Below are 16,563 nucleotides of genomic sequence, written 5' to 3'. Positions count from 1 at the left end.
AGTTTCCCCAGGATCTCCCAAGAAACTAGGGACATGCTCGATTCTCCTTTCACTCTTGAAGAATTGTCAGAGGCCATTAAATCTTCCCCATCAGGGAAAAGTCCTGGCCCAGATGGCTTTTCAATTTCATACTATAAAGCTTTCATGGAAAAACTTGGCCCCATTCTTCTAAATGCTTTTAACGATGTTTCCAGTGTAAATGGTTTTTCAACCCTAGTCTTTAGAAGCTCACATTACGGTCATCCCTAAGGAGGGGAAGGATCCCGCTTTATGCCCCAGTTATCGCCCGATTTCTTTATTAAATATTGATGTCAAACTATTTGCCAAATTAATCTCTAACCGGTTAAAAGTGCTACTACCTAATTTGATCTCTAACGATCAGGTGGGATTTATCCCTGGAAGAGAGGCAAGAGACAATACAACCAAAATAATTGATCTCATACACGCAGTTTCCGTCTCCTCAGTCCCCACGGTCCTCCTGTCAACAGATGCCGAAAAAGCATTTGACAGGGTGGATTGGTGTTTTATGAGAGGGATTTTAGGACATATGGGATTAGGCCCCTCCTGTCTAAGTAAAATTCTAGCCTTATACAGCTGTCCCTCAGCTAAAGTCAGAATAAACGGTATTTTATCAGACTCCTTTTCTATTTCTAATGGAACTCGTCAGGGCTGCCCATTATCACCTCTGATATTTGTATTATGCATGGAGGCTTTGGCGAGGGCTATTAGGTGTAACCCTGATATTTCGGGTCTGCAGATAGGAAAAAAGGAATATCGTTTAGCTCTATTTGCTGATGATATACTGGCAATAGTCACCAATCCAGTCATCTCTCTCCCTAATTTAATGTCTGAATTTTTAAGGTTTGGCCATCTCTCTAACTTTAAAATTAATTATTTCAAATCTACCGCGCTCAACATTTCCGCTCCAGAACATACGATTGCAGGTCTTAAGGGGGCGTTCCCATTCAAATGGCAAGCGTCACATATACGTTACCTAGGAGTTTCCATTGCAAAAAATAATGAACATCTCTTCCGTCTGAATTACTCTCCATTACTGTCTAAAGTTAAAAAAGAATTAGGATCATGGTCTCTTCCGAAGTTTTCTTGGTTTGGCAGAATGGGTATCGTAAGAATGAATATATTACCCAAGGTATTATATATTATGCAAGCACTACCGATTCAGATACCGAAGGTATTTATTGATAATCTCCAAAAACTCATTAGTGGATTTGTCTGGGGAGGGAGAAAACCCAGATTTAAGCACTCTATTTTATATAGACGAAAGCACCAAGGAGGAGTTCAGTTGCCCATGTTTCAAAGCTATCTCCAGGCAGTATATTTAAATAGAATCCTAGAGTGGACCAGAGGAGGAGAGGATAAGCAATGGGTAGAGTTGGAGGGTAATTTCAGTGGAAATCATCTAAGTACTCTTCCATGGTTGTCTAGGGTCCCTAAGATAAATCACCCTACAATCGGGCCCACTCTGAAGGTGTGGAATAAACTTCGCACCTGGAGTAGTGTGGCGTCATTCCCCTCCCCTTTGAACCCTATCGTGTGCAATCCAGATTTTCCTCCTGGCTTGTCCAGAAGTTCATTTGAGAAGTGGTCTAGAGCTGGGATTGTCAGCCTCGGCCAGCTGGTGGTCAAAGGGAAACTCTGTTCTTTTCAGGAGCTCCAGTCTACTTACTTGCTACCCTCAAACGAGTACTGGAGATATTTTCAGGTGATGCATTATGTTAAGTCAGTGAGAGGCTGCAGATCCCTGGCTAGGGAACCTACTCCCTTTGAGGCTCTGTGTATATCTAAAAACACTCCCTCCCATACCATTTCAGGTATTTACAAAATCCTAATGAATGATATATTTCAAGCAGCTCCATCTTATACAGGTCCATGGGAGCGAGATTTAGCACCTTATATATCACAGTCCTCATGGCCCAAGATCTATCAAAACACATATAGTTGCTCTGTGAGTGCCTCGGTTGTGGAAACTCATTATAAACTTCTGACAAGATGGTATAGATGCCCCTCCACACTACATAAATATCATCCTCAGATGTCCTCATTATGTTGGAGATGTAATGGAGCCTTTGGCTCTTTGGTGCATATATGGTGGGAATGTCCTCGTATTACTCCCTTTTGGGATGAAGTTATCAGGCTCTCTAAGACCATTGTTGGTCATGAGGTTCCTGAAGACCCCGGGTTTTTGGCATTTATCTCTTTCCAATATTCCCTCATCTAAATACAAGAAATCACTTTTAAAACACTTAAACAATGCAGCCAGAGCAGTTATTCCAATGCATTGGCGATCTCGATCCCCCCCTTTAGTCAAGGATTGGTTCACCAGAGTGGAATTTTATATGTCAATGGATGATATTATTCTTTCTGTAAAAGATAAATACTCAGACTTCACGGCCACCTGGTTTAGCTGGTTGGAGTTTAAGGAAACAGTAGAATTTAAGACCCTTCTTTGCATTTTAACCTCGATCGATTGAGGGCTACACATTCAAAAATTTATCCTTTTAATTCTTATATAAGGTAATTTAAATTGGTTTACCCTCCACATACTCAGGTATATGATTTGACAGTCACCTCCATTCACCACGTGAATATTTGAAAATAGTATGAAGAGTTTCTCATACTCTCCCCCTTCCTCCTACCCCTTCCTTCTTTCCTCTTGTTTTTCCCCTATTCTTACCTCGTGTTAGCCCCCCTTCTTTTTCTCTTGTTTTCCTGTGTCAAATTCTGTTCATTTTGATTCCTTAAAAAAAAAAAATAAGAGAAAGAAGAAACAGTTGTTTGCTTGCTTTATTGTAATTGTCGACAGATAGACTTCAATCATATATACTTTGCATATTGCTCTCTTAACATATTATATTATTGTATTAAATGTAACAATATGCATATCTATCATGCTTCATTGATAATATGCATTGATGTACTTTCTCTTTCTAATAAATAAAGAATTTATAAAAAAAATAAAAAATAATGTATCATAAACCAATGGTCGAATTGGCAGCATGGAAAATGTAAGTCAATAGATATTGACAGTTTTATGATGAAGGCAGTAGGATGAGCAGTTGTATTAGATTCCTATAACAAAGATATACCATTAGAATTGCTCTCTGCACTTTTCTTCCTAGAATATTTTTGATCATAAGTTACGGTTTTAGTAAAAGGATGGACTGTATATTTGCTGCCCTAGCATATGACACAATGTTGCTCTCTGAATCCAGTTGTATTCATGGGGACAGAACAGGGTTTTGTGAAAAAAAAATAACACACTAGGGGGTAAATGTATCAAGGTGCATGTTTCTGGCAGATTTGAAAAGTGGAGATGTTGGCTATAGGAACCAATCAGATTGTAGCTTTCATTTTGTAGAATGTACTAAATAAATAACTATAATCTGATTGGTTGCTAAAGGAAACATCTCCACTTTTCAAACCCGCCGGAAAATCACAGCTTGATCAGGGGAGGGCTGGCAAACTTTAGCTCGGGGGGGCAAGACTCGACTCAGTAGCCTATTTTCAATGGAAAAAAATGCAGGTGACCCAGCCCAAGGTAGCCCACTATGGGACCAGCCCGGGGGTGAATGGCCCCCAGCCCAGCCTGCCCCTGAGCTTGATACATTTACCCCTAGGTCTTTTAAACATACATAAGCAGTTTTATCTCCCAACAGTCCCAATTTAGACGGCATGAGTTGGCTCGTGTCCTGACTCGTGGGAAGTTGGGAGGTATGTCCCTGCTTACATTGGTGAGTAGCAGTCAAGTGCACTAGAGGTGGCAATTCAGGAGTGTCTTTATGGGAGGGGTGTTGGGGGCAGGCTAACTTTTCAGAAGAGCTGGGCACACCGTCGGTCAAGTGGAATGCACACAAACCTTTTTGTGTGCACACTTTGGGGACAATGTTGGGTGGTATGACAATGCATATTGTAATAGTTGTAGGAATTCATGTATAGGCTAGTACATTAAAGACTTCTAAATGTTGAAAGTGGTAATACCAACTGCTGCACATTAATCAAACAAGTGGAAATGCCTGGGTAAATGAGGAATAGCAAGTATATTCGAATCAAAGTGTTCCATGCAAGCAGGGCCGGACTGGCCATCTGGCACTTCTGGCAAATGCCAGAAGGGCCGATGGCTAGATGGGCCGATCAGCTGTCCGCATCTTCTTCTTTTTTTTCCAGCAGTCACAGCGCTCACTCCGCTGGTGACTATTTCGATGTGGAACCTCCCCCGCACGGCAGCCCAATGGACCTGCAGACAGGACCAGTCACTCCCCGGCGTTCTTGTTAGGAGTCATATGGTTTGACTCATAACATATGCACCCCTCCCTGGCTTGGTTGGTTGGCTGTAATCACATGGTCTGAGTGGGGGGAGTGGCAGCTGCAGCGTGGACTTCGGGTGTATGTGTATTAGCAAGCAGACAGCAGAGCAGTCAGTTACACCTCACACACACACCATGCTAACTGTGCCCTGTGCTGTGAGCAGGAAAATAAGGTGAGGTTAGTGTACAAATAATATTTCATGTGTCAGCTCTGTGCCTCTGTATTATAATCTGCCATGGAGCAGTGTAAGAACATTAGTGAGCCTAGAGAAACATTGGATGGATGTTAGTAAAGATTAAACATGCATTGTCTGACTATTGGTAAGCAAGTAAATGAGCACTGTGTATGTATATTATTTATTAATGATCATGCAATGTGGGTAAAACTTAGTGATCAGATAAAGTGATCTATTTTTATGATAATTACCATTTTTTTATATCACCGCTTATCGCAGTTTCACTGCTATTATGAACTTTATCTCTGGAAGACCAGCAGTAAAAATTGTCATTTTTCCGAGCAGCAGTATGTTAATATTATGTGTGTGTGTGTGTGTGTGTGTGTATGTGTCCGCAGTATGTTAATATAGTGTGTGTGTGGCGCGCAGTATGTTAATATAGTGTGTGTGTGTGTGGCCGCAGTATGTTAATATAGTGTGTGTGTGTGTGGCCGCAGTATGTTAATATAGTGTGTGTGTGTGTGGCCGCAGTTTGTTAATATAGTGTGTGTGTGTGGCCGCAGTTTGATAATATAGTGTGTGTGTGTGTGTGGCCGCAGTACGATAATATAGTGTGTATGTGCGGCACACAGTTTCTTTGCTACTCGTCTAAGGAGGGGAGTCCCAAAAGTTCACTGTAACCAGGCCCCAAATTTCTCTTCCTGTCCTGTACATACCATTATCTGATACTGGTAAGCCCTATGCTGCAAATAGAGAGTCAAGCTGCGTATAATATATTTGTATCTCACGGGACACTGTATAAGAATGACCTTTGCAAAAAGTACTGTAATATTATTATCATCTGGATCTGAGGTGGGCCTGTGTGCTTTAAATGCCAGGGCTGATTTTTAGTCCCAGTCCGGCCCTGCATGCAAGTGTAGCTCATGCAAATTTTATACAGGTAACATTGTCAGGGTCGTGTATAAAACGGCTGGTCTGTTCAGGTTGGCGATAATTATGGCTAGCAGGCTGCAAGTGTAAACCTCAGTGACATTGAAAGTGAGTGATTGTTGGGGCACATTTAGAGGGAGCATCTGTGACCAAGACAGTTTAAATTACAGCAACTATTGTTTCATGGCCAGTGGTGTCTAAGGTGATGTCAGTGAGGTTTTGATGCAGTCATTCCCATGAAAGGCAATATCACTGCTAATCAAAACTTTAAGTCACAGAGAAATCATCTTCGACCCATGTTGCAACATTTATTTCTGTCACGGTCGTCTGAATTTCTTGATCCGATTCGGGACCCTTGGGACTAGCTGGAGCAGGAGTGAAACAGAACTTAGCAGCCTGGATGAACTTCTTGCTCATGTTCGTGCTGATTGTAGAATATAGCAGGGGAATTAGCAGTCTGGAAATGTAGACAGGAACACTGCACTTGTAATGCAGTCAGGAACACTGCACTTGTAATGCAGTCAGGAACACTGCACTTAGGAGTGCAGACAGGATTACTGCACTTGTAATGCAGTCAGGAACACTGCACTTAGGAGTGCAGACAGGATTACTGCACTTGTAATGCAGTCAGGAACACTGGAGCCAAGAACTATCCTCTGGAGAGAAGTGTGTTGTTCTGGCAATGAACAGATCACAGCAGCAGGTTTAAATAGGATGTCCCAAACAACTATTGGCTGATCAGTTCATGTGATCACAGCTTCTGAATCTGGTTGGTTTGGACTGATCACCTGACTGCATCCAAGATGGCCGCGCCCATGCAGCAGGACAGACAGTATGTGTTTGTTTACAAATGAAGGTGTGGAGAACGGGAATGCTGCAGATGACCAGAAGGGACCCAGGTAGCTGTGATATGACAGCGGCGGATGAGGTAAGTGCGGCTAATATCCCGATTTGTGACAGTACCCCCTCCCTTACGAGTGGCCACTGGACACTTAGATTGGGGCTTAGTTGGTAACTTGCGGTGAAATTTTTTGATGAGAGATGGAGCGTGAACATCAGAAGCTTTGATCCAGGCCCTCTCTTCTGGACCATAGCCTTTCCAGTCGACTAGATATTGTAAGGTTTTATGTCGAAACCGAGAGTCCAAGATCTCTTTAATTTCATATTCGTCACCATGTTCAGTCTGCACTTCAGGAGAAACCAGTTTGGGTGTATAAAACCGATTTAGCACCAGTGGTTTCAAGAGAGAGATATGGAAGGTGTTGGGTACCCTGAGGTAAGATGGTAGATGTAATTTGTAGGACACTGGATTGATGACTCGGGAGATGTTAAACGGTCCAATAAAGCGAGGAGCGAATTTCATAGATGGAACTCTGAGGCGTAGATTGCGAGTAGACAGCCAGACTCTGTCTCCGGGTTTCAAGCTTGGAATGGCTCGTCGCTTTTTGTCGGCCTGAATTTTGTAGCGTTGGGACGCTTTAAGTAGAGATTCCCGTACCTGGCGCCAGTGGCCTGAAAAATTCTTTAGGAAAACTTCAGAGGCAGGTACTGAGGCTGTAGGAAGTGGAGTAAACAAGGGTACCCTGGGGTGTAGGCCATAGACCGTATGAACTGGAGTGGAAGCAGAGGATTCGTGATAATGATTATTATGAGCAAATTCTGCCCAAGGAAGCAGATCTACCCAGTCGTCTTGAGAAGAGGATATGTACAAACGGAGAATGTTTCTAGGTCTTGATTAACTCTTTCCGTTTGCCCGTTGGATTGGGGATGATAGGCCGAAGAGAAGTTTAGTTTGATCTGTAGTGCTTGGCACAAGGATCTCCAGAATTTCGCCACAAACTGAACTCCTCTATCTGAGACGATTTCTTCAGGACACCCATGCAAACGGAAGATCTCCTTTATAAATTGCTGAGCCAGGATACGTGCTGATGGGAGTCCACGGAGAGGAACAAAATGCGCCATTTTAGAGAATCGGTCAACGATGACCCAGATGGTATTGAAATTATTAGAATTGGGCAAATCGGAAACAAAGTCCATAGAAATATGGGTCCAGGGTTTGGTGGGAATAGGCAGAGGCAAAAGTTGACCAGCTGAAGATTGTCTTGAACTTTTATGTTGGGCACAGCTGCCACATGCGGAAACAAATTGCTGAACATCCTGATGAAGCGTAGGCCACCAGTAGCTTCTCAATATGAAAGATTGAGTTTTGCGGATGCCAGCATGACCGGCAAATCTGGAACAATGTGCCCATTGGAGCAATTTTTTACGCAGATTCTCAGGAACAAAAGTTTTCCCCTGGGGAGGTGTATTGTCGGGTCTACTGACTGCGATGCTGAGTGGGCTGATAATAGGCCGTGGATCCACAATGATGGAATCTTCTTCTTTTACCATAGAATGTGACAGAGCATCGGCCTTGCGATTTTTGGAACCGGGACGGAAGGTGACATGGATATCAAATCGAGAAAAGAATAGTGCCCATCGGGCCTGACGTGGATTCATGCACTGTGCAGTTTTAAGGTAGAGCAGATTCTTGTGATCCGTGTATATTGTGACAGGATAACGAGCTCCCTCAAGTAAATGTCTCCACTCTTCAAGCGCCAATTTGATGGCAAGCAGCTCTTTGTCCCCTATGGCATAATTTCGTTCAGCTGGTAAAAATTTTCGGGAGAAGAACCCGCAGGGATGCCATTGCTCATCAGCTGGTTTTTGGGAGAGAACTGCCCCTACTCCGACAGATGAGGCATCAACTTCCAAGTAGAATGGACTGGTTAAATCTGGTTGCCTCAGTATGGGAGCAGAAATAAATGCTTGTTTCAGAAGTTGAAAAGCAGATTGGGCTTCTTCAGACCACTTGGCAGGATTAGCTCCTTTTTTGGTGAGGGCGGTGAGTGGTGCTACTACAGTAGAGTAGCCACGAATAAATTTTCGATAGTAGTTAGCAAATCCCAGAAATCGCTGTACTGCCTTTAGTGTAGATGGTTGAGGCCAGTTAAGAATAGCTTGCACCTTCTCTGGGTCCATACGGAGACCGGTGCCCGAGATGATATACCCCAAGAATGGAATGGATTCAACTTCGAAGGTGCATTTTTCAAGCTTGCAATACAGTTTATTCCTTCTGAGACGGCTGACGACCTCTTTAACATGTCTGCGATGGGACTGGATATCAGAGGAGAAAACGAGGATATCGTCCAAATATACCACAATAGTATGGTACAGTAAGTCCCAAAAGATTTCGTTTATGAAATTCTGAAAAACCGCTGGGGCATTGCTTAGACCGAATGGCATGACAAGATATTCGTAGTGCCCATCCCTGGTGTGAAAGGCGGTTTTCCATTCATCGCCACGCCTGATACGGATCAAATTGTAGGCCCCGCGGAGATCCAACTTCGTAAATATTTGCGCACCTTTGACTCTGTCAAATAACTCTGTGATGAGGGGCAGAGGATACCGGTTCTTGATGGTAATGTCGTTGAGACCTCGGTAATCGATGCAGGGACGTAATCCACCATCTTTTTTTTTTACAAAAAAGAACCCGGCTCCTGCCGGTGAAGAGGATGGGCGAATAAAGCCCCTTTCCAAGTTCTCTTTTACATATTCAGACATAGATTTTGTCTCAGGGATAGAAAGAGGGTAGACTCTGCCACGCGGTGGGGTTTTACCCGGAACAAGATCAATGGGACAGTCCCAATCCCGATGAGGTGGTAGAGTTTCAGCGGCCTGCTTACTGAAAACGTCTGTGAACTCTTGGTAGGCAGAAGGAACTGGCAAAACTTCCTTATCAGAGGTGGAGCAATGTGGAAGAACACGTTGTAAACAGGACCCGAAACAAGTTGGAGCCCACGCCAGGATTTGTGGAGTCGACCAGTCAATATGGGGGTTATGCGTTTGAAGCCATGGAAACCCGAGAACCACAGGGCTAGTGGCTTCTGGGATGACCAAAAAGGTAAGAGACTCGGAATGCAGAACTCCTATTTGGAGCGTCACTGGAGAAGTCTGATGCGTAATGGTACCCCCTGGAATACGGCTACCGTCAACCGCAGAGAGAAAGATGGTCACCGGAATTTTCTCTAGTGGAATGGCTAGTTCAGCAGCTAATCTGGCAGACATGAAATTCCCAGCTGCTCCAGAATCCAGCAGGGCTGAAATGTATTGGGAGCCTTGAGCGTGTTTCAGAGTGACTGGGATAATACAGTCCTTGCCTTGTGGGGAGCGAAGAGCCACTCCTAGACTCACTTCCTCATCGTCAGCTAGGAGGTTGTGTTTACCCGGCTTACGAGGACAATGATGTAACAGATGTCCGGAACTGGCACAGTATAAGCAAAGTTTCTCTCTAACTCGCCGTTCTCGCTCGGTGGGTAAAAGACGTGCTTTGCCTAATTGCATGGGTCCTTCAGGGAAAGGAGACGGTACACGGACCCATTGAATAGGGTGGAACTTGGGGTGTTTCAGCTTCCTCTTTTCTAGAGCTCTTTCTCTGAACCGAAGATCAACCCGATTGCAGGTGGTAATCAATTGGTCTAGCGTTGTAGGTAAGTCCCGAGACGCTAATACATCCTTAATGTGGTCAGACAGGCCCTGCCAGAAGACCGTAACAAGAGCATCATTATTCCAAGATAGTTCAGAGGAAAGTGTTTGAAATTGAACGGCATATTGGCCCACAGACTGCTGCCCTTGCCGAAGGCGCAGAATATCTAAAGCGGCTGACGTTGTTCTTCCAGACTCGTCGAATATTCTGGTAGACAGGAAGCTATCAATGTCAAATAAAATTGGGTCAGATTTTTCCCAGAGCGGTGATGCCCATGCCAGAGCTTGCCCTGATAGTAGCGAAACAATATAAGCAGTTTTGGTACGTGCAGTGGGGAAATTTCCGGGTTGTAATTCAAAGTGTATACTACACTGGTTGAGAAACCCGCGGCAATTCTTCGGATCGCCATTGTATTTAGCTGGCGTGGGAAGATGGAGTCTGGATGAAGTAAGTAGTGAAGCAGGTATTACTGGCTCAGGCGGAGTATGGGATGGTTGACTGCGGAATAACTGCAAGGTATCCATACGTGTAGAAACATCCTGCAGCAATCTCAAAATTTTCCCCTGGTTAGTTTCTTGTCTCTCAATGCGTTCAGCTAATATTTGGACAGAGTCCTCCCTCGGGGTATGTTCCCCTAGCGGATCCATTAGGCCAGAACAAACTGTCACGGTCGTCTGAATTTCTTGATCCGATTCGGGACCCTTGGGACTAGCTGGAGCAGGAGTGAAACAGAACTTAGCAGCCTGGATGAACTTCTTGCTCATGTTCGTGCTGATTGTAGAATATAGCAGGGGAATTAGCAGTCTGGAAATGCAGTCAGGAACACTGCACTTGTAATGCAGTCAGGAACACTGCACTTGTAATGCAGTCAGGAACACTGCACTTGTAATGCAGTCAGGAACACTGGAGCCAAGAACTATCCTCTGGAGAGAAGTGTGTTGTTCTGGCAATAAACAGATCACAGCAGCAGGTTTAAATAGGATGTCCCAAACAACTATTGGCTGATCAGTTCATGTGATCACAGCTTCTGAATCTGGTTGGTTTGGACTGATCATCTGACTGCATCCAAGATGGCCGCGCCCATGCAGCAGGACAGACAGTATGTGTTTGTTTACAAATGAAGGTGTGGAGAACGGGAATGCTGCAGATGACCAGAAGGGACCCAGGTAGCCGTGATATGACAGCGGCGGATGAGGTAAGTGCGGCTAAGATCCCGATTTGTGACAATTTCCTGACAGGAGGGGAGTCTTGCAGGATGATGATGTCCCTATCCTCAGAGTATGTGTGATTGCCCAGTTGTTTGATGAGCAGGACATTAATGCTCATCAAACACCAATCGTCAGTTTTGAACCCAATGAAACATTTCTGGGATATACTGTACCGACGATTGAGACAGCATTTTCTACCACAATCTACCAGGCATCAGATACTCCTCCTCTGGAGTGTAGCAAGTGTTACTACAAAATATTGTAAAACTATATGTCACTGGACTATTTATAAATCACTTATGGTATAAATTTATTTAAAGGAAATAGTGCAGGGCGCTTATTTATATAATTGCCAATGTACTTATTTTTGATATTATGTGTATTTTGGTAAAGGAAATAGCTTTATTTCTGAGACCAGGGAAGGAAATGCTTTTTTTGTTTTAACTTTGCTAGAGGAAATGCGTTAATTCTGAGGTATATACCTGATGCAAAAATCATTTGTTGAGGAAGTCTTTTGTGTATTTTGGTGTGGGGAAATGACTTGTTTGGGGTTTTGTAACTTTTCTTTGAGAATTCTCAAGTGGAGGGAATGTGTATTCTGCAACTGTCTGAAGAAAGGACCCATGTTTATCTCATGTTAATTAGACCTTTTCATTTGTGAGGGTCCAAACACACCTGGAGGCACAGAAAGGTTTAATTAGACTTGCCTCTATGTATAAAACAGGATGCAGGAAATCACAGCAAGTTTTAGGATATCACAGATAAGTGTAAATATTGTTAGCTTTGCATTGCATGTAAATCCATGTTTGGACAAATATATTGCATTATGATTCTAAAAATAGCTCAGACCTCAGGGGCTGGCTTACCCTGTGAGGCTCTGTCCAAAACTGTATAAAAATAAAAGCACTGTTTTGTATTGTAAATTGTTCTTCTTGTTTCATCTGACCTGCTCACTGGTACCTTCAACCAGTGTGAGCAAATAAACATCACTTGCTTCAAAGACCTGCTTGGAAACTTGTCTATCCCTGTGACCTACAGATGAGACCCAACTCTAATCCATTCCCGGCTGTTTCTGAGGTTTGGACCCAGTTTTCCGGTACCACCGCCCTTCCTGCTACCCAGCAGCTCTAGCCAGTGTGATAGGCCAAGGGGGACCCATCCACAGCAACCCTGATCCATAGAAAGAGATCAGGGGTACCAGCCCGGGTACACCAGTAACGCGGTACACTAGCAGCGTCAGTTACCCAGATGAAACCCGGTACTGGATGCCTGTAAGGAGTCCAGTGGTGGCAGCATTTGTAAGCCCTTCCTATTTCAGTTACAGGGTGCATTTGGGATAACGAAAGGGAACGGTAACAAAGTGAGCCCAGTCGGTTCCCAGCAACAACAGACAGGGTGGCATAGGCGGTCCATCCTGTCACACTATAGGTGAAATTAAGTTCTTGGAGTCCAAGGATACCTATTCATGTATATAGTTTTTTTTATTTATGGTACTGTAGGACCTTTGGGAATAATACATTATTTTATAAAGAGTAATATGCCAGGATTGGTTGTCCTGTTTCTCCATTTTCATTTGAGATAAACTGTTTTGTTTTTTTGTTGCTGTTGGAACACAATGCAAAGTTTTTATCCTCTACTGGATGTAGATGATATGAGATCTACAAGCACTATCTATACAAAAAAGGAGATTATAAATATCAGTCAACTGAGTACAATCACATAGATGATTTACTCAGAATCTGGTCTTTTTGAAAAACAAATTCACTATTCATGTCAGAGTATGTTTTCATTGATGGGGATTATAAAGAGTTGAGTATAAGGTGATAACATTTGGTCATGTATTATCATTTATAAGTGTCTAATATAAGGTAATATTATTATCTTGTTATAATATAATAATGTGCTTGTAAGGGAGTGCCGCAAATGTATACTATTTCAAGATGCATTTGTTTTATGGAGGGGTGGCACCTACAGTGTATACTGTATAAGGCATCACTAATTTGGAGTGCTTGGGAAGATTTCTTGTTTACTAATTTCTAGATATTTTGTCCACTACCCATACATGGCCTTAAATGGAACATAAACGATTAAGGCACAAAAAACTGACTGGGAAAATGCATGAAAGTTACACATCAAGCTAAAATGAAAACTTCAAGAAAATAAATACAGTATCTTTAGTTTGTTTTACAGACCCTTATTGTTATTTATTTTGCTCCAAGATGCAAATGTGCAGCAACCCATATTAAACAATCAGCAAAAAGCTTTTATCTGAGAAGATAACATCAGCAAATATGGAAATAAACATAGCACTCGTTTGTTTCCATGGTTACAGATGTTGCTAAGGCGTAGCAGTTTTTAATAAAATATCTTTGATTTGGGGCACAAGTCCTATTTTAGTAAATGGAATGAATTGTTTTACGGACACCCGGGACAATTTAATTCAATACAATCAGCCGCCGAATATCACCGGGATTCTAAGTTACTATGGTATGTAACATCGCAGATTTTCCTGAGCACCTGTATGGGGTGTGAGGCAAAATCTGTGATTTTGCAACCATTCTAGAGGGACATCGTGGAGAATTAAATTCCCCAAGTCACTTCTAAACAGCAAGAATCACAAGATAATTGAAAAGCCAGGTGACTGTTAGAATACCACCAGGGGCTGGGAGATAGATGGAAAAGAAAAAAGTATGTAATAGAATCCGGTAATATGAATTTCACAAACCTGGCCTTGTAGGAGTGGGCAAGCAGCAGTAGAAACTATGGTGAAGGCACTGAAAGAGTTAAGTAATACAATATTTTTTTACTCATTTTGTATGTACAAGTGAATGTTAGCTGGAAACAGTCTTTTTGTTACTAGTGATTCTTTGTCTTTACATTCTAAGGGGAAGATTTGAGAACATCGCGGCTGTGTCTTTTTACCGTTAGTACGGAAAAAAACAGCTCAAAAATGACTTTTACACACCCACATCACTCCCCTAATGTGCCCCTAAAATCACTTACTCTGAAATTCCACCACGTGCCACCCAGACCTCCCTACATACCTCTCACACCTCCTCCAGTTTTCTTATTTTTCAGCTGGAGCCCAAATAGTCCACACGCCATCAGGCCCCCACTTGACGCAAAATACCCCCACAAGCCCTAATAACTCAAGGACATGTATTTTATAGGAAAAACAAATTTATGTAAAAACAGATATTGTCTGTGTATCATGTTTTTCCACTTACAAACATTATGTAGAACACTTTATCATGGTTCAAACTAACTTTAAAAAAAGCAATCTCATATTCCCAGAATATTTAGACTGTTTATAAATTTAAAACCGAAGAGAAGTTTAGCACCATAAAAAAAAAAAAACAGTCCGTGATTTGGATTTGGAAATTCTCCGTCTGGTTGTCATGGAAAGAGTTGTTTCTCCTTAATTAACTGTAAGAGTGCCAATATTGTCAGTTTAACATTTGATTTGGATATTTTCTCTGCAACTGCCATATTGCTGCAACTCTTGCTGCGTACAGGACGTAGCCCCAGGAGATTACCACAATACAGAAGAGAATCTAAAAGATAGAATGATAAAACAATTTAATAAGGATTCCAGGGAGAGTGTGGGGTAAGACAGTAATATGTAAATGTAATAAAGTGTATTATAGGCATAGTTCTCCAAATTACAGATAAACCTTTATCTAGATACCTATACCTATATGTAGAGCATAGCCACCCGGGTCACCTTCATGCAACTATTGCAGCACAAAAAAATGTACCTCAAAGGGCATCCAAAGCAACATTTATTTCTCTTTTTAAATGGGTCAAACCTAATTTTATTGCCTGTACCTTGTGTGTTCTAAAAAGAAAACAAAAATCACTAAGGTGTTTGGGAGTGTTTTTCTTTTGTAAAAAAAAAAAACTAAGCAAGATAGACATGGGATCTGCATTTGGAAATAAATAATTTAATCTACAAAATATGACTAACAAATTTGAAGTAACATGAAGATCCAATACAACAGGAAAGGGTTATTGTCCCAAAGATTTAGTTATCTGATTTGCTAGGTGAACACTTCACATATAAATGTGTAGCTAATCATTTAAAGGTGCTGACAGAAGGGTAGCATACAGCCATGCTTGATCTTAGAAACCGTGCTCAAATTAGGTTTGGCACAGATTAAAGAGGCAAGTACCAGGGATAGAAATAAGTCAGAGAGGAAGAACAGCAATAGTGGATGGGGTAAAAAGAAGACCGTTTGAGAGGGAATGCAGAATGAGCCTATGGGAAAATAAAGGAAGATTTTTAGGAATTTGTAGTTGGATGGATTGCTTTCAAGGAGAATCCAAATCAGTAATGTGCAGCCTGACTCCAATTTCCTCTGACACTGCCAAATGAGAAATATTCTCTGTACAGCACTGCAGAATTGGTGGTGCTATATAAATATATGATGATGATGATACACTTAGGGGGGTATTCAATTGTCCACGGGTTTGAGCGCGGAAAAACTGTTACCGTTAATACGGTAATCTCTTGCTGGATTTCAGCTCGCAGCTCCCAGAGCTCCGAGCTGAAATCCAGTGAGTAAATTACTGTATTAACGTTTTTTCCGCGCAGGATTCCCGTAATAACTGTAATCCTGGGCGGACCACAGGATTTTTGGCAATCCCACGGACAATTGAATATGCCCCTTAGGGTCTAGCCTTCAAAAGGGCAGCGGACTATCCTGCATTTTAGTAATACATTAAAACAATACATTTACTCAAAGAAAAAGACAACAATAATGTATACGTAATGACAAGACATAAAAGCACTGTGACTAAAGTTGGAACTGTTAAGGACTTTTGGGGTAGAGTTTGGCATATACTGTTGGGCATAAAGGAGGAGACTGCAGTAGTAAACGTTTGATACGGGTGTGGGAACGCATAAAGATTTTATTGGTGGCTTTAGATGGCGAAGGATGTATATTGGTGATACTGAAGAGGAATATTTGTCATATTGCGCCGCAATGCTGGGCCATTGGAGTATCGGGGACTTACCAGGGAGTGGACCCGCTCTAGGGCTCTACGGCTGAGGAGAATCATGAGACGTGTTTTGCTGTTCAGGACCACTTAGCTGTTCGGTTTGGCATCTGCGCTCTATAGCAACGCTCCAATGACAATCGCCCAGGCATTAAGTCAGTTGGGTTGAAAGTAGCGACTCGCGGACATTTTTAAGACTGGAAAGCCCTTACACACTAACAAATATATATAATGTACTAACTAACCCCGAACATCACAGGCGTTGTGGGAACGGAACACGTTACAAGACCCAAATCGCCTGTTAGCTTACTGCATGTGGTCAGGGAATACAGCCATGACTCTGCAACTAGTCTTCTCTATAGACGCTCTACATTTATTAGTTGGACCTCTTCACCTGCAGG

General features: G+C 42.4%; 1 protein-coding gene across 1 annotated transcript; it reads right to left on the bottom strand.

The window, feature by feature from the left end:
• Positions 1–13,829: 13,829 nt before the first annotated feature.
• SMIM27 (small integral membrane protein 27) lies at positions 13,830–16,550 on the bottom strand. Its single transcript, XM_075210886.1, has 2 exons — positions 16,181–16,550; positions 13,830–14,718 (listed from the first exon to the last, which is right to left on the bottom strand). The coding sequence occupies exons 1-2, from the start codon at positions 16,223–16,225 to the stop codon at positions 14,611–14,613; spliced, it is 153 nt and encodes a 50-aa protein (XP_075066987.1). The 5' UTR covers positions 16,226–16,550; the 3' UTR covers positions 13,830–14,610.
• Positions 16,551–16,563: the final 13 nt, after the last annotated feature.

Source organism: Mixophyes fleayi, chromosome 1, assembly GCF_038048845.1.
Source record: "Mixophyes fleayi isolate aMixFle1 chromosome 1, aMixFle1.hap1, whole genome shotgun sequence".
Taxonomy (NCBI): Eukaryota; Metazoa; Chordata; class Amphibia; order Anura; family Limnodynastidae; genus Mixophyes; species Mixophyes fleayi.
Note: the sequence above shows the minus strand (reverse complement) of the source record. Positions and strands in the feature narration are given on the sequence as shown.